The sequence below is a fragment of the Mustela erminea genome, chromosome 11 (genome assembly GCF_009829155.1).
Source record: "Mustela erminea isolate mMusErm1 chromosome 11, mMusErm1.Pri, whole genome shotgun sequence".
Taxonomy (NCBI): domain Eukaryota; kingdom Metazoa; phylum Chordata; class Mammalia; order Carnivora; family Mustelidae; genus Mustela; species Mustela erminea.
This window is the reverse complement of record NC_045624.1, coordinates 102,001,332-102,026,621: the sequence shown is the minus strand read 5'-3', so window position 1 is coordinate 102,026,621 and position 25,290 is coordinate 102,001,332. Positions and strand designations below refer to the sequence as shown.

At 43.9% G+C, this 25,290-nt stretch overlaps 1 protein-coding gene across 6 annotated transcripts in view; it reads left to right on the top strand.

Moving 5' to 3' along the window:
* HECW1 (HECT, C2 and WW domain containing E3 ubiquitin protein ligase 1) overlaps positions 1-25,290 on the top strand; it is a 460,363-nt gene that overhangs the window by 419,614 nt on the left and 15,459 nt on the right. For all 6 annotated transcript variants that reach the window (XM_032305360.1, XM_032305355.1, XM_032305359.1 and 3 more), the window contains 2 exons: positions 21,469-21,567; positions 22,131-22,260. In XM_032305360.1, the coding sequence (XP_032161251.1) occupies positions 21,469-21,567; positions 22,131-22,260 (229 nt within the window). The remainder of the gene's footprint in view (positions 1-21,468; positions 21,568-22,130; positions 22,261-25,290) is intronic.

Genomic DNA, 25,290 nt, shown 5'->3' with positions numbered 1-25,290 from the left:
ATAACATACTTTAAATGTCCCTTGCTACATGTGTGGAGTCTTGAATTAGTAGGTAGAAACCACAATATCACAAGATCCCATTGGATGTCTTCTGGCCTTTCAACCTCCCCAGGATCCCTCCTGACAGAAGAGCTCAGTGTATAGTTTTTATTTGAGTCAGGATCAGATAAACTCCTTACTCTACGTCACCCAGCAGCAGTCGCTAGGGCTTTCTGTGGTCTAAGAGCTTCGTGGGTCCCGCCTGGCTGAATCTGAGTAGCCTTCCCAGCCGTGCCATCAAGTAACTATGGCACAGAAACTAGATTAGAAATCACCATTAAATTGTGCATGACCTGTTGTGACTGTGTCCATTCTGTTCGTTTCTTAACTCAGCCTTCTTCAGAACTTGCGAGGAAGTTTAGGCAAGATTTCAAAACTTAGAAAGAACGCTCACTTTGAACACTTGCATTATCTAGAAATAGACCTGAGGATTTAGTATATTTAAAATACTCAATTCAGTTGGGAAAGAATGAACTCCTCTGTTAATGATGCCAATACAATCAGCTGTGCAACAAAACGTTAGGTTAAATTTCTCTCTAATCTGAAAGCATATGTAAAAATTATAGCAAAATTTCTTCAAGCAAATCTAGGTGCCATAGATATTCTAGAACATTAACATTATTGAGAACGTAAAAGAAACAAGAAAGCTTGTGTGGTAGAGACTTCTTAAATCATTATTGGAACCCTAGAATCTATCATAGAAAAGACATTTGAATATGTATAAAAATCTGAAGACTTTTTTATGGCAGAAGTACCACAAACAAATTCAAAAGGCAAGCTTAAAAAATGGATCTATAGTCATTTTAATGAATTAATCTAAAGATAATGTGCGATTTTTTAAAAATAAATTCGTAGGGGCACCTGGCTGGCTCAGTTGTTAAGCATCTGCCTTTGGCTCGGGTCATGATCTCAGGGTCCTGGGATCAAACCCCGCATTGGGCTCTCTGCTCAGGGGGAGGTCTGCTTTTTTCTCTCCCATTCCCACTGCTTGTGTTCCCTCTCCCTCTGTGTCTCTCTTTGTCAAATAAATCTTTTTTAAAAATTAAAAAAAAAATTCCCAGGGACACCTGGGTGGTGCAGCCAGTTAAGCGTCTGACTCATGGTTTCGGCTCAGGTCGTGATCTCGGGTCCCGGGATGGAGCTCCACGTCAGGCTCTGCACTTGACACTGAGTCTGCTTAAGACTCTCTCTGCCCCTCCCCCCGCCACTTGCATTCTCTCTGCTTCTCTCCCAAATAAATAAATCTTTAAAAACAAATCATTAAATACATTCCTAAAGACTGAAATGCCATTTGGTGCAAAGGGCTTAGTTGAATTACTAGTTGGAAGCATGTCCCAGATATGAACCCCTCCATGCACTCCTGCTCCTGGGGACTTGGTGCCCGTCACATAGCCTGCCTGGCAGCGAGCTTTCTCGGGTGTGTTATAGATGCTGCATGTTCGTGCTGCCGCCTTGCTCTCCTGACCTGGTCTCTCCTTTCTCTATCCCATTTTGCCGCCACCCACCCACCCCCTCCGCCCCCCACCCCTGTTACTCAGCACAAAAATCTGTACTAATTCCCGCTGTCTACAGAATGCAGTCCAGATTCCTCAGGTCCTTGGGACAGCCCAGAAGGTCTGAGACAGCTCGCCTTTGAGACACCATCTGCCTCTCTGACCAGTTCCTCCTTTGTCCTCCTCCTGCGTCTCCCAGGGGCTACACTCTACTCTCCTCTGCCCTCTAGGGTTCCTATTGTCCCTCTGTCCCTCAGCCATAGGGGTCCACATTCCATCCGCCCTTAAAGCCCACTTAAAATAGTTAGTAGTTCCTTCCTGATTTCTTTCCTGAACTTTCTTCCAGAAAACAGCTTCTTCTCTTGAGTTCTTTGAGAACCCACGGTGCTCAAACCCTTTTAACTGAAACTACTTGCCAGTGGAATGCGTGTTCAATCCAGCATTTAGAACAAGGCAAGTAGAGCCAGTCTCCGTCAGGTGCTGTGTGACTGCTCACTTGCCCACTCAGATCCTTCTTCTCCCCCCTTGGGTCTTCGCATTGTGAAGATTTGTGATAGTTTGGAAACTGGATCAGTCAACACCTTACTCTCTTTGCTCTTTGCACCCAGCCTGGTGTCTGGCATAGAGGCAGCAAGCACCCCAGTTCCTGAGCCGGGGCGTCACTCAGCACAAGATGATGATTTCAGAGCCTGGCAAACCTGCCTGCACATTTCTCCTCTCCTCTTCAGTGCTGTGTGAGCAGCTTTCTTAACCTACCTGAATCTCGGCCTCCGTGAGAGAACGATGCCTGTTCTGCATGGTGGGGCAGAAAGTAGAGCAGAAGGCTGTAAATGTAGATGCCATCATTCTGTCCTTGATATTCTGCAGGCACGTTGGAAGGTGCTAGAGAGAGCTAGAGTGGTTCCTTCCATCCGCAGTTTCTCCACCTCAGCACTGGTGACATTTGGGGCCAGATAATTATTGCAGGGTTTGTCCCGTGTGTTGTAGAATGTTTAGCAGCATCCTTAGCCTCTGCTCTCTGGGAATGGTTGTGCCACCCCCACCGTAGCCAGTTGTGACAACCCAAAAAGACTCCAGAGGTTGCCAGATGTCTCCTGGGAGGCAGATGTCTCCCTGTTGAGGACTTTTATGTTTCCATATGGAAAGGGGTTGGGCAAAGAAAAGTACCTCCCGGCTGAACAAGGGCAGCCACATTTTTGCAGGATAAAGAATATTTCTGCAGGCTTATCGTATTGTGAAAACATGTTTCATATTGGAATAAGTCATTTTTTTTTTATGTCTTTATTTACTGGATCCACATAACCCAGCCTCTGAGCAGGGACCAGGTAAGAGCCTCGGTGCCCTCAGGTCCCTGACTCCAGGTTCTGATTCTTTCTAGTCCATCCACAACAGAGCCTCCCACTTGCTTTAATCATTTGCTTCCAGGACACTTGCCTGCTGGACTCAGCGGCAAAGCTTAGACAGAGGCCGTACATCTCAGGAATCAGGAGGCACATGGGGTTCCTTGGGAGGGTTGCAGGCAGGGAGTTCTCTCTGACCGGGTGCTGTCACCTGCCCCGCAGACCACCTGCTCCCTCCCAGTGGGCCTGCAGCTGTACAGGAGGGCCTGGTACCCCACGGCAGTCTTCCTGTAGACCCGGAGGGAGCAGCACCAGAGCAAACTGCTGGTGGGGCTGCCGGGGCCAAGTCCAACCCACTAGTAGCTGTGGCACTGGGAGACGAGCTTGGGGCCAAACCCAGCGCTCAGCAGGCAGGAATGTGCACTGAACAGAGGGAACGAAAACAATGCTGGGTGCGGCATGGGAGCAAGGAGCTGGGGAAATGTCACCCTGTTGGAGGACAGGGCACCACAAGAGTCCCAGTTCCACTTTCCTAACACCTAGGCCAGAACAGCTCCATAGCAAGGAGGTCATTATTGCTGGCCCTTGACCCCACCATTTGCAACCTGTGTTCACTTTCCAAAGGGAGTTCTGCTCACATAAGTTATGGGGATGTAACGTACAGCAGACAGAATGTAGTTAATAATACTGTGATCACTTTGTATGGTGATGGATAACTAGTCTCACCATGGTGAGCATTCTCTAATGTATAAAAATATCAAAGTACTATGACATGTACTTGTCCTACTAGTAGGACATTACTATGTGAGTTATAATTGAATAAAAAAATTTATTAGCAATCAATAGCCCTAAAAATGGCTCTTTCTGGGAGCCTAGTTGTGCCTAGCAGCAGAAGCATATAAGATTTCTGAGCAGATAATAAGAAGAGAGGCAAATTATAAGAGAGAATTATATAGAATTATAAGAGAGAGCAGGAAATTGATGGGAAAGAGCCCTGAGGAGGCAGGAGGGAAGAAGACCCATCCCACTAATGAAGAGAGAAGCTTTGGACCGGGGACGGCTCCCTCTTTGGGTTGGAGGGAGAGAAATGACAAGGGTGGGTTGCAGGTGCACACTTGAGGCTGGGGACACACGAAGGGGGTTAGTTTGGGCAAGAAAGAAGAACCTCTCCCCTGTTTACTGTGGTGGAAGGTGGCAAAGACAGATGCACGTGGGTGCGGGTGAGTGGGCTGAGTGTAAGTGTACCATCTGCTTTGAGAAGGGATGGGTCTTTACACTCCACGCCCTCTCTGGGGTCTGCTCATAAAATGCAATGGCCAATGCCTAAGGCAAAATTTCACTTCTGACTTTCAGACCATTTCTCCCCACCCACCCGGTCCCCTCCACGCCCCCCCAGTTTAAAAAAAAAAAAATGATGAGGGATTTAGAGTTAGTGATTCTCTTTAGTTGGCAAATGCCAAACTTGATTTACAAGCATACTTCCAGAACCCACCCCACAGAGTCTGATGTCCAGTCACCTATATATTAACAAGCATCCCAGGGATTCTGATGGTGGTAGAAGGTCACCAGGCTGGGAGAAGCATTACCACAAATTCTGGCAGCTTCCAGAGCCCTCAGAGTGTGGGAGAAGAAGAAAACTAGGTGTTCGTGCAGTTTTCGCACAGAGAAATGAAATCACCGCAGGCAGAAACAATAGCTTTTCTCTCAATTTACCAATATGTGAGAAGTCAGAAAACATAAAGATCCAAAAATGAAGGCAATAATATTGGGTAAAGAACAGAAGCCTACAGTTGTGTGGGAATATCATAAATATTGTATGCACCTAAGTAATGAGGTCAAGAAAGGATAATTATTTTTAATTAATAATTGCCGTGAGCATAAGGAAAGAGGAGTATCTTTGAGATAGGTTTATAAAGTGAAATAGAACTTAGCAATTATGAAGTGCTTTTCATCTTCAAAGAACCTATTAACATTAAATTACTCTTCTTTTTAATTCTCCCATGAGGTAGGTAAGCAAATTTTAACGTTATTATCCCTTATTTGTAGATGGGAAGAGAGGACTGGAGAGGCTGTGACATGCCCATGTAGACCTAGAATTGGGAAAAGACTTAAAAGAAAAAGAAGTTCCCATCATATAGGAGATGTGGGTTTCCAGGCTGTAATTTCATCTTTGGTTTCCTGTATGCTTAATGTTACTGAAAAAGAAGTGACAGCAGATGTGTATGATCGCCTGTTGGTGGAGGGATGGGAGAAGGTCATTGCGGCACAGGGATGGGGGAGGCCGCTTACTGCTCCCTTGATTTCCCTGGTGCATTAGGACTTAAACTGAGGAAGCCTTTTTTTTTTTTTTTTAAGATTTTATTTATTTATTTGACAGACAGAGATCACAAGTAGGCAGAGAGGCAGGCAGAGAAAGGAAGGGAAACAGGCTTCCCGCTGAGCAGAGAGCCCGATGCGGGTCTCCATCCCAGGACCCTGGGATCGTGACCTGAGCCGAAGGCAGAGGCTTTAACCCACTGAGCCACCCAGGTGCCCCTGAGGAAGGCTTTGGAAAGAATCACAGGTAATTAATTTGACCAGACTATTTACATTACCTTACTTCGGCATACATATGAAGTAGGGATTAAAAATTGTGCTTTGATTACATGATTCAGACTCTTTTTTATGAATACATCTAGGCCAAGAATTCCCTAAGCTTGATGCTTTCTAAGTATAAAAATTCACAAAGTTGAGGGGCGCCTGGGTGGCTCAGTGGGTTAAAGCCTCTGCCTTCGGCTCAGGTCATGATCCCAGGGTCCTGGGATCGAGCCCCGCATCGGGCTCTCTGTTCAGCAGGGAGCCTGCTTCCTCCTCTCTCTGACTGCCTCTCTGCCTACTTGTAATCTCTGTCTGTCAAATAAATAAACTAAAATTTAAAAAAAAAATTCACAAAGTTGGAACTATTGTTTAAGTCACTGGAAGATATACTTCCCATAATATTTGTTCATTTTCTGATTTGTTTAAATACCAAATAGAACTAACAGAGTCAACAGCATCTTGTCTATTGGAAGAGGTTTTAAAAAACACAAATTCTGTGAAACTATGGAGGCTTCTTTTCTGCTTCGCCTCCATCTCGTGAGAGGATATGTGCTCTCAGAGCATTGGGCAGGATTAAGTTGGACGGCAGCGGAAACGGATGAACGGAGGGTCAGGGCCAATGTAACCCACACAGAATGGGTTTTCTAAATTGAGAATAGTTAAACTGTCTGAAAAACAGTGTTGGAAATGGCATTTGCAGAGATGAGCCAGGGACAGATGTTTAACCTTAACCAAGTTGAGAACAGGATCAGGGGCTCCAAGTGATCTGAGAAAGGGGATAATTGGTGCAGACATACAAATCTGATTATCAAGAATATCATTGTGATGGGGCGCCTGGGTGGCTTAGTCAGTTAAGCGTCTGCCTTCTGCTCAGGTCGTGATCTCAGTGTCCTGGGATCGAGCCTGGCATCTGGCTTCCTGCTCAGCAGGGAGTCTGCTTCTCCTTCTCCCTCTGCTTCTCCCTGCCCTGCTCGCCAGTACATTTTCTCTCCCAAATAAATAAATAAAAGCTTTAATTTTTTTTTTAATTTAAAAAAAAAGAGTATCATTTTGAAAGATACACATGAATCACTCTAGACTTCTAAGGAGGTGCACGATATGATCCAGGACGCAGATCCCCAGGCACAGGCTGAGCACAGATCTTGGGACCTTGGAGTCTGTAAGGGCACTAAAGGGGCAAGAAGGGCTTCCAGTTTTCAGATGATGAATAACAAAGGTACACTCTAAGATTAGCTTTCCCTGCTGGCCAGACTTCTAGGGACTTTGTCTTTTTTATATTCTAGCCCCAAAGAATATCAATTAATTCTATTATCTTAAGAAGTCAGCAGATAAATCTTCCAATCTTCCAAATAATAAATCTTCAAAACAGTCAAGCCAGATAAAACATAGTTGCACACCTCAGTGTCATATTTATTTTTTTATTTGGTTTATGATGTTCCCATGCCCCCCCCCCCATCAATACAGTTAATTCAGAACCAATTACTTAAATTCCTGTAAGGAGTCCTGTTGTTCTGGGTATATCTGTACCTGTGGGGCATAAGAACTTGATGTTGTCAGAGCCAATATTATTTTGCCAATTACATAAAATCTATAGAATGTCCTTGAAGTTGAGACTTCAGGAAGTCACTTCCTGAACACTAATAATGCCACTAGACAGTATGCTCCATGGGAGCTCGGGAGCCTTGTCTTTTGGGTTCCCTGAGTAGCCCAACAACTAGCCCAGTTCCTCAGAAATGGTAGGGAGCTCATGATTTGTCAGAAGGAAGGAAGGCAGACCTTCTTTTCTTTATAACCTGAGTTTTAGTAAAATATCGTGCGTTGCTCAATGAGGCAAGAGAGGGATAGAGCATTTCAAGGCACTGTAGCTTCTGCTTGGAGCATAGCGACGTTGCTCTCCCGGACTCTCTTCTTTCTGTAGCTCAGATAATTAAGACCATTTCAACCTCACCTTCCTGGATTACTCAGATGATGATATAGTAGGTTTCAGAACATTTTAGCTATGCAGGCAAGCAGCTGTTTCCGGTCAACTTCTCTACATAATTCTGGGTGTGGGCCCAGACTCCATGTCTCATTCGAAATTAGGTAAATTCTCCTCTGGCATGAAATGAAATGACTTTAGTGGATCAACTTACAAACATCACAATAATATGCTTATTGAGAAGAATTCCAGAAAACTTAAAGGGATTTTTGGATTCCATATTTGTGTTCTCTGTACCTTTCCTAGGGTTGCCACATCAAATTACCACAAACTGGGCATTCTCAGTCTGGAAGCCAGAAGCCCAAAATCAAGGTGTTGGCAAAGACATGCTCCTTCGGAAGCCTCTTCCTTACCTTCTGGTAAGGGGGCTCTGAGGATGTCTTGGTTGGTGCTGCATCACTCCAATCTCTTCTTCTGTCTTTTTGTGGCCTTTCCCTCTGTTTCTGTGTCTTCCCTTCTCTCTCTAATAAGGACATTTGTCAGTGGATTTAGGGCTAACGTGAATAATCCAAGATGATCTCTCCTTGAGATCCTGAATCCTATCCACAAAGACCCTTTTTCCTATTCACAGGTTCCAGGGTTTGGAAAGCAGATTCCAGGATCTGGGAAGTAGACATATCTTCTTGGGGGCCAACATTCAACCCACTAAAAGGCACAGATAATTTGCATCATAATCTTCTAGAAGAGCTTTCTCTAAAAAGGAGTCCCTCATTTGGCCACCATATTGAGGACCAAGCAGCCCTGTTCTTACTCGTTTGCCCCCTGTGGGGCTGGTATTAATAGTGGGCACTTGGCAGGCATCAGGGCTAGACATTCGTTTCAGTTGCTAATTAGCAATCAGAAGATAATATCCTGTCATTATCTTGGGTTGGCAGAGTCTCTTTCATGGCAGATGAAGAAAAATTCAAGTTTTCTCAGCTAATTGCAACACTGTTTCCTCACACAAGGAGCTATGAAAACCAAATAAAAATCATGCCTTCCATCTGCAATATTTAAACAACTTTGGGGGTGTGACGGAGGGGATTCTTTGCACATTTCTTGAAACATTCTCTGAATAAAGGTGGGTGTAGAGAATAGACCTAATCTACCTAACCCCAGAGGCCTTGACCTACATTCCACTCTGGCCACCTGCTCCCACAATGGCCCTCCCAGCCTCATTATCACCCAGACCTGTGCCATATCTGAAATTGAAAAATTTAAAATCCCACCATCAGTCATTGTACATGCGGTGTTCCCACCTCCTCCCCCTACCACAGCTGCTCCCTGAGTTCATTTGCACCTCCGACACCATCCCCTACCCATCTGGCATGGCTGCCTTCACCCCGGGCCTCCGTGCTTACACTCCATCTGATGGGCAAAACGCCACCTTGGATCAGTGTCATAAGGCACTCTCCCACATTCAGTGCCAGGGCTATTTCCTGTACCTCTAGCACCAAAGAAGATGAAATAATTCTGAGAGGTGGTACAGTGTCTGACCTCAGCAGGTTCTACAGCAGAGCTCCCCGGGCCTTTGATGCTTCTTCCCTTCCACTGTCCTGAAAGCTCTTCCACGTTGAGGAGATGACTTCAGATCCCCCTCAAGTAGAAACACTGAGGCTCTCCCCTCAATTTCCCACCCCAACTACAAATGCCCAGTGCTGACTCCTTCCCAGCCCCTCCGTCCTCCTGCTTAAGACAGACCCTTCCACTCAGGCTCAGGATCCGTCTGCTCCCCTCGCCTCTGTGCCCTCGCTCCAACAGTTTCCTTTTTCTCCCCATCTTTACACGTTCTCCCCCTGTTATGGCTCCTTTCCTTGGTTCACTTCTCCTGTGGAATCTGATGTCTCTATCCATCACCAAAGCTGCCCTTTCCGTGAGCAGCACAGACCACCTAGTCAACAAACCCGGTGAGCTATCATCCCTCCTTACCTTAGTGGAAACCTTTACTCACGGATTTTTATATGTCAGTAAACATATATGATTTTATAACATTAGTAATGTGCATTCATTGTAAGAAATTTAATTCGCATAAGGAAATATCTCCACACAGAAACAAATACTGTTAATATTTTGACTCGAGGGGCCCAGGGCGGCACAGTCAGTGAAATGCCCGACTCTTGGTTTTAGCTGAGAGTGTGATCTCAGGGAAGTAAGAGGGAGCCCACGGCATGGGGCCCTGTGCTCACCAGGGCATCTGCTGGGCTCCATCGCTCCCTCTCCCTCTGCCCTCCTCCCCACGCTCTCTCATTCGCTCTCTCTCTTTCTCAGATAAGTAAATAAATCTTTAAAAAAATATTTTTTGACTCCAGTCCTTCCAGGATATTTTGTGGATGGTTGGATAGGTGGATGGATGGAAAGATCGATATAATCCTACATAAAATATAACAGAATCAAAGTTCCCTGTTTTTTAAAGTTCTCTCTATGTGACAGTATAAATTCTAAAGCTATATGTTTTATCTGACCTCTGTGTTGAGAGGCAAACTCTTTTATCCAAATACCTACTAGACGTTTTTATTTTGATCCTCCCCCAAGTTAGCATCTATCGAATCTCCCACAAGACGCTTCCTGCCGTCCTTCGCTGCTTGTTCTGCTCCCATGACGCTCCCTGTCCTGACATTTTTACTTTCACAATTTTTCTCACCATGACCTGGACATACTGTCAATCACCCTCCAATCTGCCCTTTCAACAAATCCATCCCCTCACGTGACTGCAGACTGATTTCTTAAAATGCCATCCAAGTACATCACTGCCTTGCTTAAACCCTTCAAGAGGTCCCCATTCTCTAGGATTTAAAAGCTGAGCTTGCAGGCGTGGAAAGGAAGACCACCCAGGACTCCCCGCGTCCTCTTTCTTTAGCCTAATCTTGCTGCTCCTCTGTGTGTGTGTGTGTGCTGTAGTCATCATGAACACATTCCATTCTATTTCCTGCCTCTTTCCTCATGTGATGTTATTTTCTTGGAAAGTCCTCCCCTGCCTTACGGGACCTAATTTCTACTCATTTTTCAAAGTTCACCTCAGTCATCACTTCCTCCAGGAACCCAGCTAGATTTAATCCCTTCCAAATCAGCAGACGTCCTTCCTCTGTGTTTTCACACACCTGAGTCCTTTTCTAAGCACATCTTACAAGGCAATGAATCATGGCATTGTTTTATCTATTGTGGCATTGTTACATCTATCCCCCTGTCCTGTAAACTCTTCAAAGTGAACGTTTACCTTTGGCATCTTTGTACACACCCGGCACATAGTAGAATATCAGTAAATTTGTTGAAATTGAGAACGCATGAACACAGCATAGTTTCTCTTACATTTGAAAAACAAACCCAGGCCTCCTTTGGTGTCACACCCTCCTTCACCTACTACCCTGATTTCCCACTCCCCCTTAAAGACACGTTTGTGCAAAGAGTTACCCTGCCACGTTCTCCACTTCCCTTCTTCCCGTTCTCTCCAGCCAGCCTTTCCTCCCCTTTACCCCCATGGAAACAGCTCTCCTCAAGGTGCCAAATCCGCTGGGCAACTCTCAGACCTCCTGTTACCTGATCTCAGAGGCGGCTGACATTGTTGGTCTCTGCCTCCATCCTGAAGCATGTTCTCTTGGTTCCTCTCCAACCTCTTTGCCATCCCTTCTCAGTCTATTTTATTGTCCCTCCTCATCGTCCAGACCCATGCGTGTTATAAATGCTCAGCCCTTCGTCCGCCTCTCTATCTGCACATACCTCTTTGGGGAAGTCTGGTCCAGCTGCATAACTTGAAATGCAGTCTACCTCCTGCCAGCCCTCACATTACCATCTGCAGAAGGCCCTTCCCAGAAGTACAGACTCGCTGCTACAGCTGCCTGCTTGACAGCTCTACCCAGATACTGAATAAGCATGACAGCCTTAATGTGTCTGAAAGACAACTCTCCGGTTTGTCCTGCAACCTTCTCTTCTGGTGTTTCCCATCTGGCAGATGGCACCACCATCCACACAACCGCTCTGGTCCGAGACCATGGAGAGTCTTCGGTGCCTCTCTTTTTCTTACATCTCCCATCCAGTCCATCAGCAAGTTCTTTTGGCTCTGTCGTGAATATACATCCTGAATCTGACTTCGTTGCCTCTACTGTCACCACCCTGGTATAAGCTACCATCACCTCCCATCTGGATTACTGCAGGAACCTCTAAACTGGTCCCTCTGCTTCCACTCTCACCACACTCACCTCTCTGCATGCAGCATCCAGAGAGATCCTTTCAGTGCATCAGTCAGTTCATGTATAGACCCTATGTGAAACCCGCAGGGGATTCCCATCATACTTTGGATAAAATCCAAAGTCCTTACTATGGACTGCTGAGCCCTAATGTTCTGTCCTCGGGGTGTCTCTCCAAACTCATGTTCTATCCTCCTCACTCTCTCTGTCCGGGGTCCAGTCCCATTGCTCCCTTCCCTGTCATTCAAATAAACTATATGTGTTCCCGCCTTGGATATCGCTGTTCCCCCAACGTATAATGCTCGTTCTCCTGGAGGGTCACTCCTTTCCATAATTCAGATCAGAAATCATCCCCTCAGAAAGGATGACACAGTCTGGTGTGTTTGGAAGGAATCAATACTGCCTCCCAACTTTCCCTCAAGAGAAACCTAGAGGCCAGGTTTCTGGTGGGAATATAAAATTATATTTGGTGGAGTAGGGTTCCTGGAGATTCTTAGAGATTCTAGGAGTGGTGAAAAACTGCTCAGGTATTGCAGAGTGGAACACAAAGCCTTGAGACTGGTGACCTTAGTTGCCACCGAGGGCCCAGGAGAGGCATGCAACACCTACGTCAGTTAGAAAGGAGACTGTAATCACCTATTTGGATATTCTTCCCCCAAGAGGGTGGCTTTGCCCTCACCCCCACCAAGGGACATTGAGCAGTGTTTGGAGACAGTTTGGGCTATCGTGACTGGTACTGGCATCTAGTGGGAAAAGGCCACCAGTAGTGTCAGCTGTCTTAAAGTGCACAGAACAGTAATAGTCCATGCTATTCCTTATACTCCACAAATAAGTGAAATCATAGATAATTGACTTTCTCTGCCTGGCTTACTTCACTCAGCATAATCTCCTCCAGTTCGGTCCATGTTGATACAAAGTTGGGTGTTCACCCTTCTGGTGGCTGCATAATATTCCATTGTGTATAAGGACCACATCTTTATCGTGGAACACTACATCAAAAGCTGATGATGTACTGTATGGTGACCAACATAACATAATAAAAAAATAGTAAAAAATAAAATAAAATAAAGTCCCCTACTATTATTGAAAAAGAGAGAGGGGGAGAGAGAACAGCTAGTCGGTAGTGCTACAACTGAGGAACCAGCTCTATTCTTTTGAGAGTCACAAAGGACCTTATAACCCTGCAGAGCCCTGTCATTTGCAGGGAAGAAGTGACCTAGGATGATCTACAAAGTGGCAGAAATGGAAAACAGAGCTGCTTCAGAGAGAATTCTAGAATTCAGCCATCACAAATCATCTGCTGTCGGTCTGCAGGTGCTAGGCAGTGAGCAGGTGGGTACTGTCACAGAGCCCTAGCCTATGAGGCCGGCCATGGTGATGGTGTCCTGGGAGCATTCAGGCATGCGTACAGTTTTGGCAGCACTCTGGCCTCCTTCGTTGACTCAGCACAATGTTCTCAAACCCTTGGGATTTGCCAGTAGAGTGCTGGTTCTGACAGGTGCTTGTGCTCTAGGAGACCTTGTGACATTTGGAAAAGGCCTCCAAAGTCTGCAGACTGTATCCAGGATTTTGAGCAGACCTCCATTTCCTGCCAAACACTTGAACATCTGCCGCTCCTCAGCCCCCAGCCTCTGACAGGCAGCAGGGGCAAGCATATTATCACCAATTTTCCAATTTTCCAGCCTCTTACCCCCCCCCCAATATACTGTCTGATAACCTTTCCAGGCAGGAAGGCCAGGAGATAGGGTCAGCTTTAGGTCATTCAAGGCTGAAGGTGATCCAAGGGGTCTCTCTGATGCTGAGCATCAAAAGATCCAGAAATCATGGGGTGCCTGGGTGGTTCATTGGTTAAGCCTCTGCCTTCGGCTCAGGTCATGATCTCAGGGTCCTGGGATCGAGCCCCACCCCGCTCAGCAAGAAGCTTGCTTCCCCCTCTCTCTCTCTCTGCCTGCCTCTCTGCCTACTTATGATCGATCTCTCTGTCAAATAAATAAAATCTTTTAAAAAAAATAGATGCAGAAATCAGAGTCACACAGGAGGAGAGACTGAAGGCTTACAGATTGAGAAGAAACTGAGAAGACCAGTAAACCCAGAGACACCTCGACACAATTATTAGGGGCCCAAGTTTAATGCCAGGGCATCAAACTACCAGATACACCACCGCAGAATCTTTTTGACTTGGCATATTACCTGGATACTGCACTGAGGGTTTTATTACATTTTTATATCACTTTCATATAAAGACATTAATTGGAAGCCTTTTAAGAGTATTTTGTTTCACTATCCGAAGTGCCCTCCAGGGTATCATTAGGTCTTATTTTCTTCTTTGTCAAGCCATCTGCTTTCCCTTCCATAAATCCAGCCTGTGAACAAGAAAGTCCTCTCCCAAACTTCCTGACTGAACATTTTCGCCATTGCGCAAACTGCTTTTGTTTCAGAATCAGTTGAAAAATACACCGTGAAATCATTACGTGCTATCTCCTGCTAAAACATGTTCCCATCCAAAGTTCCACCGGAAAGACTAAAGAGGGAGAGGAAGGGAGGGAGAAGCCTGCTATGTTGGCTTCTTGGTGTGAAACATTCACCACATCTTTCCATCCGTTGACTCAAGTCACCCAGTCTCCTCCGTGGTTCCGTCTTTCTGTCTGTCTTCCTGAATGGGGACCTCCTGTGGATATTGGAAATGGGCATCCAGTGGTAAATGATGTCTCAGAAATGTTCAGTAGGCTTGTCTAGTCATGCTCCACTGGGATAAAATCCGATGATGATTTTTAATTTAATTCAATTCAGCAAAGCTTAATGGGGTCCTTAACCTGTGCCAGGCATTGTGATGCATGAATGTTGTGTGTGAGCAGAGCAAAAGCCTTAGTTCTATAGCAGCCACGGACTCAGTCCACATTCATTCGCACCTCTCAGTCCAGCATGGGTGTGTATGGCCCTGGGGTTCTGAGGGATCAGACGTGCCAGTGTGCAGTGGTGTTTATTAAACACCCAAGTGGACTGACCTCCTCTAGTCCCTAGGCAAAGTCTTGTAGTGTCTTCGCAGTTGCCCTCTACAACATTTTGACCCCCATTTTGCAGATGAGTAAACTGAGGACTGTGGTTGTTTAACAGCTTGCCCAAAGTCACACGAGTCAGTAGAGTTAAACTGAGGCAGCCTGACATCAGAACTACAGTTTTCTTCTTCCCACCACGCTGCCTTCTTTGGATTATTGGCTAACAGCCCGAAGAATGATGAGTCAGCAAATGGTTATATACTCAAGGGGAGAGTCGAGTCTTTGTTGGGCTTTCATCCCACATGGAAAGATGTGCCAGAAATGTGTAAAACTCCATTACCTTCTGAACTCACTAAAATGCACAAAACCCAGATAGTACTGAGATAAATCCTCGCCAGGAACATCAGTTCCTTTCATATCTCCTGCCATCATCTCCCTCCATGTGTTTACAAAAGCTCAGAGTGGCTGCAGTTGCTTTCATCAGAGGCAGACTCAGTTCATCTCCAGATACCTGGTGAGGTGTTCAGAAGGATGCTTGAAGAGTGCCATCGGCCTGTTTCAGAAGTCCTTTGATGGTCCCAGAGTTAACTGGCTGCATGCTGCCTCCCCCAATACTGATGAGCAGATGGTTAAAGATGAAGACCACTTGGGTTTCCATCAGAGTGGGAAGGGCCAAACCAAGTGAAGAACATTTATGAAATGAAATGCTTTGTGAGTTTATTTAAACTGCATGATGAAAACCTGTATTTGCAGATATGTGAGAGGGTCTGTGTTGTCCTGTGGTATGAAAAGAGGAAGCTGCAGAGAAGCAGGAGTGGCATTCACACAAGTGGTCCCATTCACACAAGTGGTCCCATTCACACAAGTGTGTCTGTGCTCAGCAGCTGACATGTAGGGGAAAGACCCATCAAGGTCAAAGACGTTACCTCATGAGACAAAGTTGATGTTCTTTTATTTGATACCTTCAATGCTGTGTGTATTTTTCTTTACACTAAAAAATACCCAATTCTGTTTCGCTTGGCAGGAAGATAAGGGTTGATGATAACAAAAACCAAAAACTGGTAACACACGGAAAACCAAGGATATGAAAAGAACATAGAGTCCAAGGATTTTTTTCTATAAATCACAGGGTTGGTGGGGCTAGGTTGAGAAATGTCATTGTGAGCTGTCCACTTTCTTTCCCTGAAGGAAGACAGACCATGTCTTTGTAATGATGAAACCCATAGGTGACTAACTCAATAGAAGGGTTTTTTTTTTTTTTTCCCTATTAAGGGATTTTTATTTCCTATCCTGGGGTTCTTAGTATTTTGGTATATTGATCATATTTTTGTGGCATCTTAGGTCCAAATGGATTTCTGTGGATTAATCTCTGATCAGGAAATAAATAGGAAAAAATGGCTTATGTGTTTTTAAAGAGTCAGGAATACATCTTAAGGGGACAGCATATCACAATATCCTAGGAGTTTTCATATTATACCCAAGGTGGAGCTAGAGGGAAACTCTTTCGTCTCCAGACTTGAGGATTACTGATGAAGGAAGGCCCCATTCCTGACCCATCAGAGTACTGTATCCTTCAGGTGGCTGGAATGGAGTAAAGATTGAGACCCACCATCTAGTGCCAGGGGCAGGGTTCCAGAGAGACCTGCGTGGTGTAGCTGTCATGTCTGGTACATGCAATTGGGGGACATGCCTTGTCTTCCCATGTCCTCAGTCACCTCCGTGCTGTCTGCACTTGTACCTGCTGATGTACCTGGGGCCTGAGGCCCCACCTGTGAAGAGAAGTTGAATGATGCCCCCCTCTGGAATTGGACCCATGTGGGCATGTCTGATATGGGAGCCCAACAGGAAGCAAGTGTGAGCAGGGAGTCTGGGGTCCTGGAAATAACACAAGAGAAGCAGAAGAATGGCACAGCAAACCAGAGTGGTCCACAAGCCTGAGGCCGAGATTGGGGGGCTGCTCCCTAGGTCCACCATGACTTTGCCAGCCTGGGGGTTGAAGGACAGTGAGTAAACTTCAAAAGTAGTTTCAGTAAACTCTCAGGTCCCTAGCAGTTCTGCTGTGAAGTCTGTCCAACAGAGCAGGTCGACACAGAGGAGCTGTGCCCTACCAGCAAAACAGAAATGAGCACAGTCCACTCCGAAGAGCAGGTCTTGGGCAGCAGCAGCCTGGGGGTCAATGGCAGTGGCACCACATTAGATCATGCAGCACATTAACCATCGCTGGTATGGGCTGAGATCAGTACGCTTTCAAAAATGGCAGCCCGGGAAAGGAGGAACAGTGCCACGCCCTGGGAGCCAGGCTGACCAGCAGTATCAGCTGAGACTCCTTGTGAGGTCCCTGCTGAGGAAGGAGGGCTGGAGGTCCTGCAAGTTCACACATGGGAACATGCAGCTGGGGACCCTGTGGCCTGGATGTTGAAGTGACACAGGAATATCCACAGGCAGGGAAAGCACGGTCTGCTACTTCCATGGAGACTTTTATTTGTCCTTAAAACTTTTTATTTGTGGGGCGCCTGAGTGGCTCATTCAGTTGAGTGTCCAGTTCTTGGTTTCAGCTCAGGTCATGATCGCGGGGTCCTGAGACAGAGCCCCGCATTGGTCTCTGCGCTCAGCATAGAGTCTGTTTGTCCCTCTCCCTCCTCCTCTACCCTTCCGCACACTCCCGCTTGTGCATTCTTTCTTTCTTTTTCTCTCTCTCATAAATAAATAAATAAAATCTTCAAAAGTACTATTTGTTTGTGCCAAGTAATTTAGACCAAAACATAAACTTTTTTTGCTTAAATTATGTGTATAGTTTCTTAGATTATCAATACAGAGACTAAAGAGATATAATTTCTTTCCATTTCATAATTCCTACACATGTGTAACAAAAAGGATAGTCAGTTTCTCAGCAAGTAGTTGTTCAAGCTAAGTGAGATAAACCAAGGAAGTGCACAATTACTAGAAGAGGTTTTCTTATAAATGAAATTATACACCATGGCAATTCACCAGCTGTTAAGGTTTTCCATTTCAATCCCTGCTTTTTAAGCTGTTCTTTTGGATTTGAGTTGTACAATTGTATTGTGCTTCATACAGACACATCCCAGATCATACTTCATTGCTCTGGAAAATATTTTACTATATATATTGGTCTGGCTATGAGCCATCCTGTCTGTGTTTATGTAAAGCAAACCACATTATCATAGATTGCTTGCACACCTACAAAAAAATATCTAGAGCTTACTAGTGGCCCACATCAGCCTGTGAAACTGGTATAATTTTGTCTTTAGAAATTCCATCTTACAGTCTACCCATTCAAAGTCAATCAACAGCTGTCTGTTGGTGGTCTGCATTGCAAGTGTCCTATGCCGGAAACCAGGCCATTTGCTGCACTCCCATCGGGTCACAGCCCCTTGTTGAGAGGTAGGCGGTGGTGATCCTTGCTACACGACGCTGGACAAGACATCAAACCCTGAGTCTGAGCCTGCTCCCCAGAACTTGCTTTCCTGATCACTTATGATTGGTCCAGGATGGGCAGCCAACCTGAGTCACAACAAGCAGGGAATCGTGTTGGAAATTTGGACTAAGTCAGAAAGAGTCAAGTTGGCCTCTCTAGGATGAAAACCACAGAAGTTTTGACAGCAAGAGAGAAGAAAGGAGCAGAGGTGCATAAAGAGAAGTCAAGGGGAGAAGGTAGATGAGGGACACAGTGAAGTCACTCCAGTGCCTCATCTGGCTGGCTCCCAGCTGCCTTCCTGACCCTGGATTCCATGAGATACCACCAAGAACTTGCAAGGAATTCCCCCCTTGACTCAAATTAGTTGAAGTTTACTTGACACAAGTTGGTGTTGGAAGTCAACATAAAATAAGACAATAATATCATGTAAAAACTGCCGTTTTCCAGAAGAGGAAACAGAGAGCAGGTAATTAAGTCCTTGCAGGAGATCACACACCAGGCTGCCTGGCCCCTGGACCAGAGGATTAACTTCTCTATTGTTTGGCTTCTCCAAAGGGACACAGAGGGAAAGTCCTGACAGATACACATCTGTGTCTTCACCATACCACTTGCTTGGGGCTAAATATTGGCCTTCAGTTTCTTAATCTGTGAAATGACGTTAGAAAAATTGTGAAAATAGAGTTGTTGCAAGGGTTAGGGAGATAATATCAGTAATATGTTACTGATATCAGTAATATGTTCAGTAGGCATTCAGTGAAAGTTATTTCCAATCTGTTTCCAATTTTTCACTCAGAAGTAATTGCAGTCACTGGAGCTCCTGGCACATTGTAAAGGGCAGTGGTAACCAGCATTCTTCTGCGTTTTTACTGTTAAATAGGGTGCTGAGATCGACCTTCCTCATTGTGGTAAGGGACCATTCTTCTATTCCTGGTTTACTACAAAGATTTTTGTAGATGACTGAGACCAGAAATGGATGGCAGATACTATCGGGTAACTTCAGCTTCTAACAACAGCAAAAGCCATACGATTTTTGTCTTTTGATTTCATAATTCATTTTTCTACAGATTTTATTTATTTGAGAGAGAGAAAGAGGGTGAGAGAGAGCATCAGAGGGGAGAAGGTCAGAGGGAGAAGCAGACTCCCTGCAGAGCTGGGAGCCCAATGTGGGACTCCATTCCAGGACTCCTGGATCACGACCTGAGCCGAAGGCAGTGGCTTAACCAAATGAGCCACCCAGGTGCCCCCATAATTCATTTTAACAATAGAATTCCAGTGTTGTTAATAGAATACTGAATATTAAACTGTCCTCAGTTTCCTAAAATCAAATATCTTTAATCATTTTGCATTGTTCTGGGAATGGGTTGGTAGGTTCTCATGTTTTAACTATAATTTTTTAAATATATACGTGAAACGTCTTTAGTGTTCTTTCTTTTGCTTTTTTCCAGATTCCATTTTGTGGTGATGGTAGCTCATAATGATGAATTAAGAAGTTTTCTGTCCTTTTCTGATTTCTGGAACTACATAAATAGCAGAAGGGTTTTCTATCTATCCATGGAGGATTTGAAAGAATGTCTTTAAATACGTGTGAGTGTGTGTGTGTGTGTGTGTGTGTGTGTGTGTGTATCCAGTCCCAGCATCAATTTTGTATATAGTCCTTTCTCCTTACAATTTTCTAGTTCATACTGTGGTTCTTTGCCTATTTAAGTTTTCTGCTTCTTCCTGAACAGATTTGAATAATTAATAGTCTGTTAGAACATTTACAATTTCCTGGAATATTCCATTTTTTTAAACATTGAGCTGAAAATTGTGTTCTTGTGTAATATTTTCATCTACTCCCTATCTGTGGATACTTACTGCCTGCTGAGATTACAGTTCTTCCTTACCAGGCCTTTGGGGGCCACCTGTCAGTGAAGAGGGTCCTCGGCCAGACACCTGTGTTGATGTTTGCGCTCTTCCTGCTTTGGGTGGTCTCGGTCATCTCCATCTGGACAGTCACAACCCCACCATAACACTAGAAGCCTCAGCCGTAATGCTTAGAGTCCAGTTAGAGTGGGCAAGCCTGTATTGGGATAGAAGTAAGCTGTTTTTGTATATACAGGATTCTGGTCATCATGTTGGGGACTGGTCAGTTATTAAGCGGGTCAGGAGACAGCCCTGGGACAAAGCACTAGTGGAGCACACTGGCCTCAGGGACTTCAAGACGTCTGATTACCCTGCGAGCTTCCCCATCCACAGTGCCTCTCCGCTGAGATTCCCTTTACCTCCACTCTCTTCCCAGTCGATCGTACTTGTACGTTGATGTTTGCATGTTATCTCCTGCGAAAAGAATTGACCACTTGAAATATGCCAGTATGAAGTGTTATTTAGAATTATGCTCATTCTATGGGATCAGAGGATGTATTCATTGTAACAATGTTTATAGTAGTTGTAGGGTAGAAAATCTTCTGAGTCTGAAAAAAGTCTCATGAAAGGTAGTGGAGGTGGGTTAGTTGAAAATTCCAACTGGGGGGATCTGAAAAAAAAGTCACAGCAGAGTCTACAGTTAGGTGAAAGTCTGCTTAGATGGAAAGAGACCAGGGAGACCCCAAGTCTCGGAGGCAGGAGCCAGAGATGGGCAAGGCCCACATGCTGAGGAAACTGTGTGCTAGACCAAGCAGACGAGCTTCTGGTTTAGGAGCAGGGCAGCTGTGGGATCAAGCTCCAGCAATCAGCCAAGCAGGTTATTAGCGAAAATTCTAGAATATTATTAAAAAATCCCAGGATTTTCCCCGATAAGGATTTAAATCATTAAAGGCCCATGTATCTGGAGGTAGCCAGACCTACAGGACCAGTTCTTCCCAGCGGAGACCTGTTCTTTGCTTGTGTGTGGCAATAGTAAATAGCCGTGTAGGCTCAGCTTATGCTTCCCACAGCGGGATTCCACGGAACTCTTCCTCCTGACTCTGAGCACAGCTGCCATGAAGGACTCATACTCAAGTCTTCTACCTCCTGGAGTGTATTGGGCACACATTAGACCTTCAGGTGATATCTCTGGAATGCTTGAATGGATAAGGAGACATGGTCCAGAAAGCTTCCTATGTCCTTGGGTTCCGGTCCTCCTCAGGTTCAGTGTGGACTGTTTATCTGGGCTTCCAGACTTCCCCTTTACCAGTGCATTTCTTCTCTTGTGTCCTTATACTGTCAGCTCTGAGAAGAGGACTCCAGCAGAAGGACTGTCTTCTGGTCCTTGGGGGAGAGGAAATTTCCTTTAGTACATACCAAGCACGCAGGTGTGGTTTAGAGTAAAGCGTAAGAAGGAGGAGAATGGGCAATTCCCTTGTGTCATCAATTGGCAAATTCTGTAAACAGCTTACTGTCAAGAAACACATCAAATACAAGTACAAGTTAAATTTTTTAACAATGTGAATTTCCACCTGCCCTTCAATTTTTCTGCCTTGTCTGTGTTTCAGGTTTAGGTTTAGTGGTCGTATCCTAGGCCTGGCTTTGATCCATCAGTACCTTCTTGATGCCTTCTTCACAAGGCCCTTCTACAAGGCACTTCTGAGACTGTAAGTATATTACTGTAGGCCGTGGTCTCCCTGGTACCTCGGACTCTGTCCCTGGTTTACCCTAACCATTCCTGTTCGTTGACTTTTCTGAGTGCTTGGACATCACATAAACTTTTTAATACAATATAAGGGCATTTGGAGTTTTTATGTAAGCATAGGAGAAGACTATTAAAACTTCATATAATGGAATGAATCAGTTTATATAAATAGTTACAGTCATATTGCAAACTTTGCATTACATTAAGTAGAATTAATCTGTCTAAAACTTCGTTGTTTTAAAATATTTTTTTAAAAACATTTCTCCAGTTGCCATCAAGAATCCATGAGTTAATAATCATCCCATGTTTTTTACTGGGATAATTGCATTCAATTTCTCAAGTGAATTTCAGATTTCAATTTGAAAAACAAATTTTCAAAAACAAGCACTGAATGCACTGAAAAGACTCATCAGTATATTCCAGAGTATCAAATTGTTAGAATCAGTCTGTGTTGTTTTAGCCAGGCTGGGCATCTGTCCGGTTAGTTAACAAACTGGTTACGTTTTGCCCTTGGAATGCACCCAGGCCCTGTGATCTGAGCGACCTGGAGTATCTGGATGAGGAGTTCCACCAGAGTTTGCAGTGGATGAAGGACAACAATATCACAGATATCCTAGACCTCACGTTCACTGTTAACGAAGAAGTTTTTGGACAGGTTTGTGAGATGCGGGGCTTGGAAAGAGCATTTGTTTTTACTGTTGAACATTCACATGACACAGTTTACCACCTTAATTGTTTTTAACTCTGTAGTCCAGCATTGTTGAATATAGTCACACTGCTGTACAATCTCTAGGACTCGTTTCTTTTGCACAACTGGAACTATAGCCATTAAATAATAATTCCTCATCTTTCCTTCTCCCCAGTCCCTGGCAACAGCCATTCTACTTTCTCTTTCCGTGAATTCGGCTGCTCTAGATACCTCATACAGTATTTGTCATTTTGTGACTGGCTTATTTCACTTAACACATTGTCCTCAAGATTTGCCTACATTATAGCACATGATAGGATTTCCTTATTTTTAGGGCTGAATAGTATTCCACCGTGTGTGTGTGTGTGTGTGACATTTATTTATTTATTTATATAAAAAATTAATTTACCCATTCACCTATTGATGAACGCTTTGGTTTCTTCCACATTTTGGCTATTGTAAATAATGCTGCTGTGTACATAGGTGTACGTTTATCTGTTCAAGCCCTTGCTTTTCATGCTTTGGTTTTTAATCTAGAAAAGAAAGAATCTCATTCATTTAAAATATAATTCATTGAGGACTACTTTCTTTAGTAAAGCTGCCCATGTCTTCTTCCTTCTTTTCCTTTTCATGACGTGGATCTACTTTATAGATATTTTGAAAATCAAAGTGATAATGGATTAGAAAACATTTTTATGAAATGTGAAATACATTTGGAAGGTATTTATGTGATCTGTGCCACTACAAAATACTTCTTTTTATCACATCTAGATATTTGCTCCTCCAAAATGCATGTATATAAATATTATTTAATACGATAAAGCTTCTTATTTTTTCCATCAGTATTTATATATTTTTTAATCTTCTGGGTTATAGTTTTATCAGGTTAACCATAACCTGAGTCATTTACAAGAGATTTCAAAAGCCTGTGACACGTGATAACTTGTAATGGGTCGTTGTGAAAGTGGAGTTGGTAGGCTTTGGAAGTACCTATGAGCACAAGTATAAGCACAAATGTGGGCAGCCTGCCTGCTTAGTCCAAGTGTGAGAGGCACCCACTGAACTTGGCGGCACCCATACCATAGTCAAGAATTTTGGACAGGTCCTGGAAGATGTCAACATTCTGTTGAATTTCCTCTGTGTAAACATACCTCTGAAGAATACCCTCTTCCATATTTGAGAATTTTTTTTTCTTTTTACAACTGTAGAGGGCACATTTAAATGTGTTCAAAAATATATGATTTTTTGGGCCCCTGACTGGCTCAGTTGGTAGAGCATGTGACTCTTGATCTTGGAGTTGTAAGTCTGAGCCCCATGTTGGGTGTAGAGATTACTTAGAAATAAAATCTTCCCCCCAAAAACAAAAAGAATATACAGTTCACTGGACTCTCCTGCCATGTACTAGGTGAAAGTATGAAGTACACTTCCCTGTGCATGACTTCTTTTAGCCCATTCTTTACATTTGCCTTGTAGTAGAGGGTAAATTTGTAAAATAAGCTCAATCATTTAGCAAGTTTTATTAAGACAATGGAGTAGCCATCTTAAAAAATTTTAAGTTAAAAAAATTTTAAGTTAGATTCCTTTTTTTAAAATTTTATGTTATGTTCATCACCATACAGTACATTATTAGTTTTTGATGCAGTGTTCCAAGATTCATTGTTTGCGTATAACACCCAGTGCTCCATGCAATCTCTTCCCTCCTTAATACCCATCACCAGGCTCACCCATCCCCCATCCCCTCCCATCTGAAACCCTCAGTTTGTTTCCCAGAGTCCATAGTCTCTCTTGGTTCATCTCCCCCTCTGATTCCCGCCCTCCCTTCATTTTTCCCTTCTTTCTCCTAATGCCCTCCCTGCTATTCCTATGTTCCACATAGAAGTGAAACCATATGATAATTGTCTTTCTCTGCTTGACTTATTTCACTCATCTTAATACCCTCCAGTTCCATCTATGTCGATGCAGATGACAGACATTTATCCTTTCTGATGGCTGAAGAATATTCCTTTGTATATATGAAACACATCTTCTTTATCCATTTGTCTGTTGAAGGACATCTCAGCTCCTTCCAGAGTTTGGCTGTTGTGGACATTGCTGCTATGAACATATGAGCATATAGCCCTTCTTTTCTCTTTAAGTTAGATTTCTAACCTAACTCATTATATCGCAATAAATACCACCTAGATTAGAAAGCTGACTATTAAAAATAAATAAATAAATAAGAATGATAGAATTTTTATTTTTAGTCTTCCAGTAAGGAATGCTACTATAGATGTGACACAACTTTCAAAGTCATTAAAGAAGAGACTGACATAGTGAGCTAAAATTACTCTTTAATTCTGTGTGGCAAAAATACAGCATAAACAAAGTAAGAGCGTCATAATATTGAATAGACTAAAGCTAGTCTTTCAACATAGAAAGAGATTCCACAGACCAATAGGCAATGATCAACAAGTAGATATTAGCAAAGCATAAGTGATTCTCAGAAAAGGAAATAATCTCCTTCACAAGTTGTAAAAATGTAAATTAAAGTATAGTGAAATGCCGTTTTCCCTTACACGATTGTCAAGAATCGGAATGGTTAGCAATATTCCATTTGGGAGGTGGTGTAGGGAGCAGACATGGCTGCACAGGAGTGTAGGTGGGAGTAAGTGGAAGTTTGGTTCACTCCCTGTGAAAGGCACCCTTATGATATCTACCCTCATTCTAAATGCACCCGCCCTTCTGGATATTGTATGTAAGTGATGAATCACTAATTTCTGTACCTGAAACTAGTATTACCTTGTATGTTAACTAACTGGAATTTAAATAAAAAAATTAAAAAACAAATGCACCTGCCCTTGAGTCAGCACCCATGTCTAGGAGTTTGTCCTACGGATTCACACCTGATTCAAATGAGTAATGTACTAAGAACTTCACCACACCCTTGTTGATAGTTGCAAAAGATCTGAGTACTCTGAATGTCCAGAAATAGAGCACTGGCTAAATAAAGTCTGATAC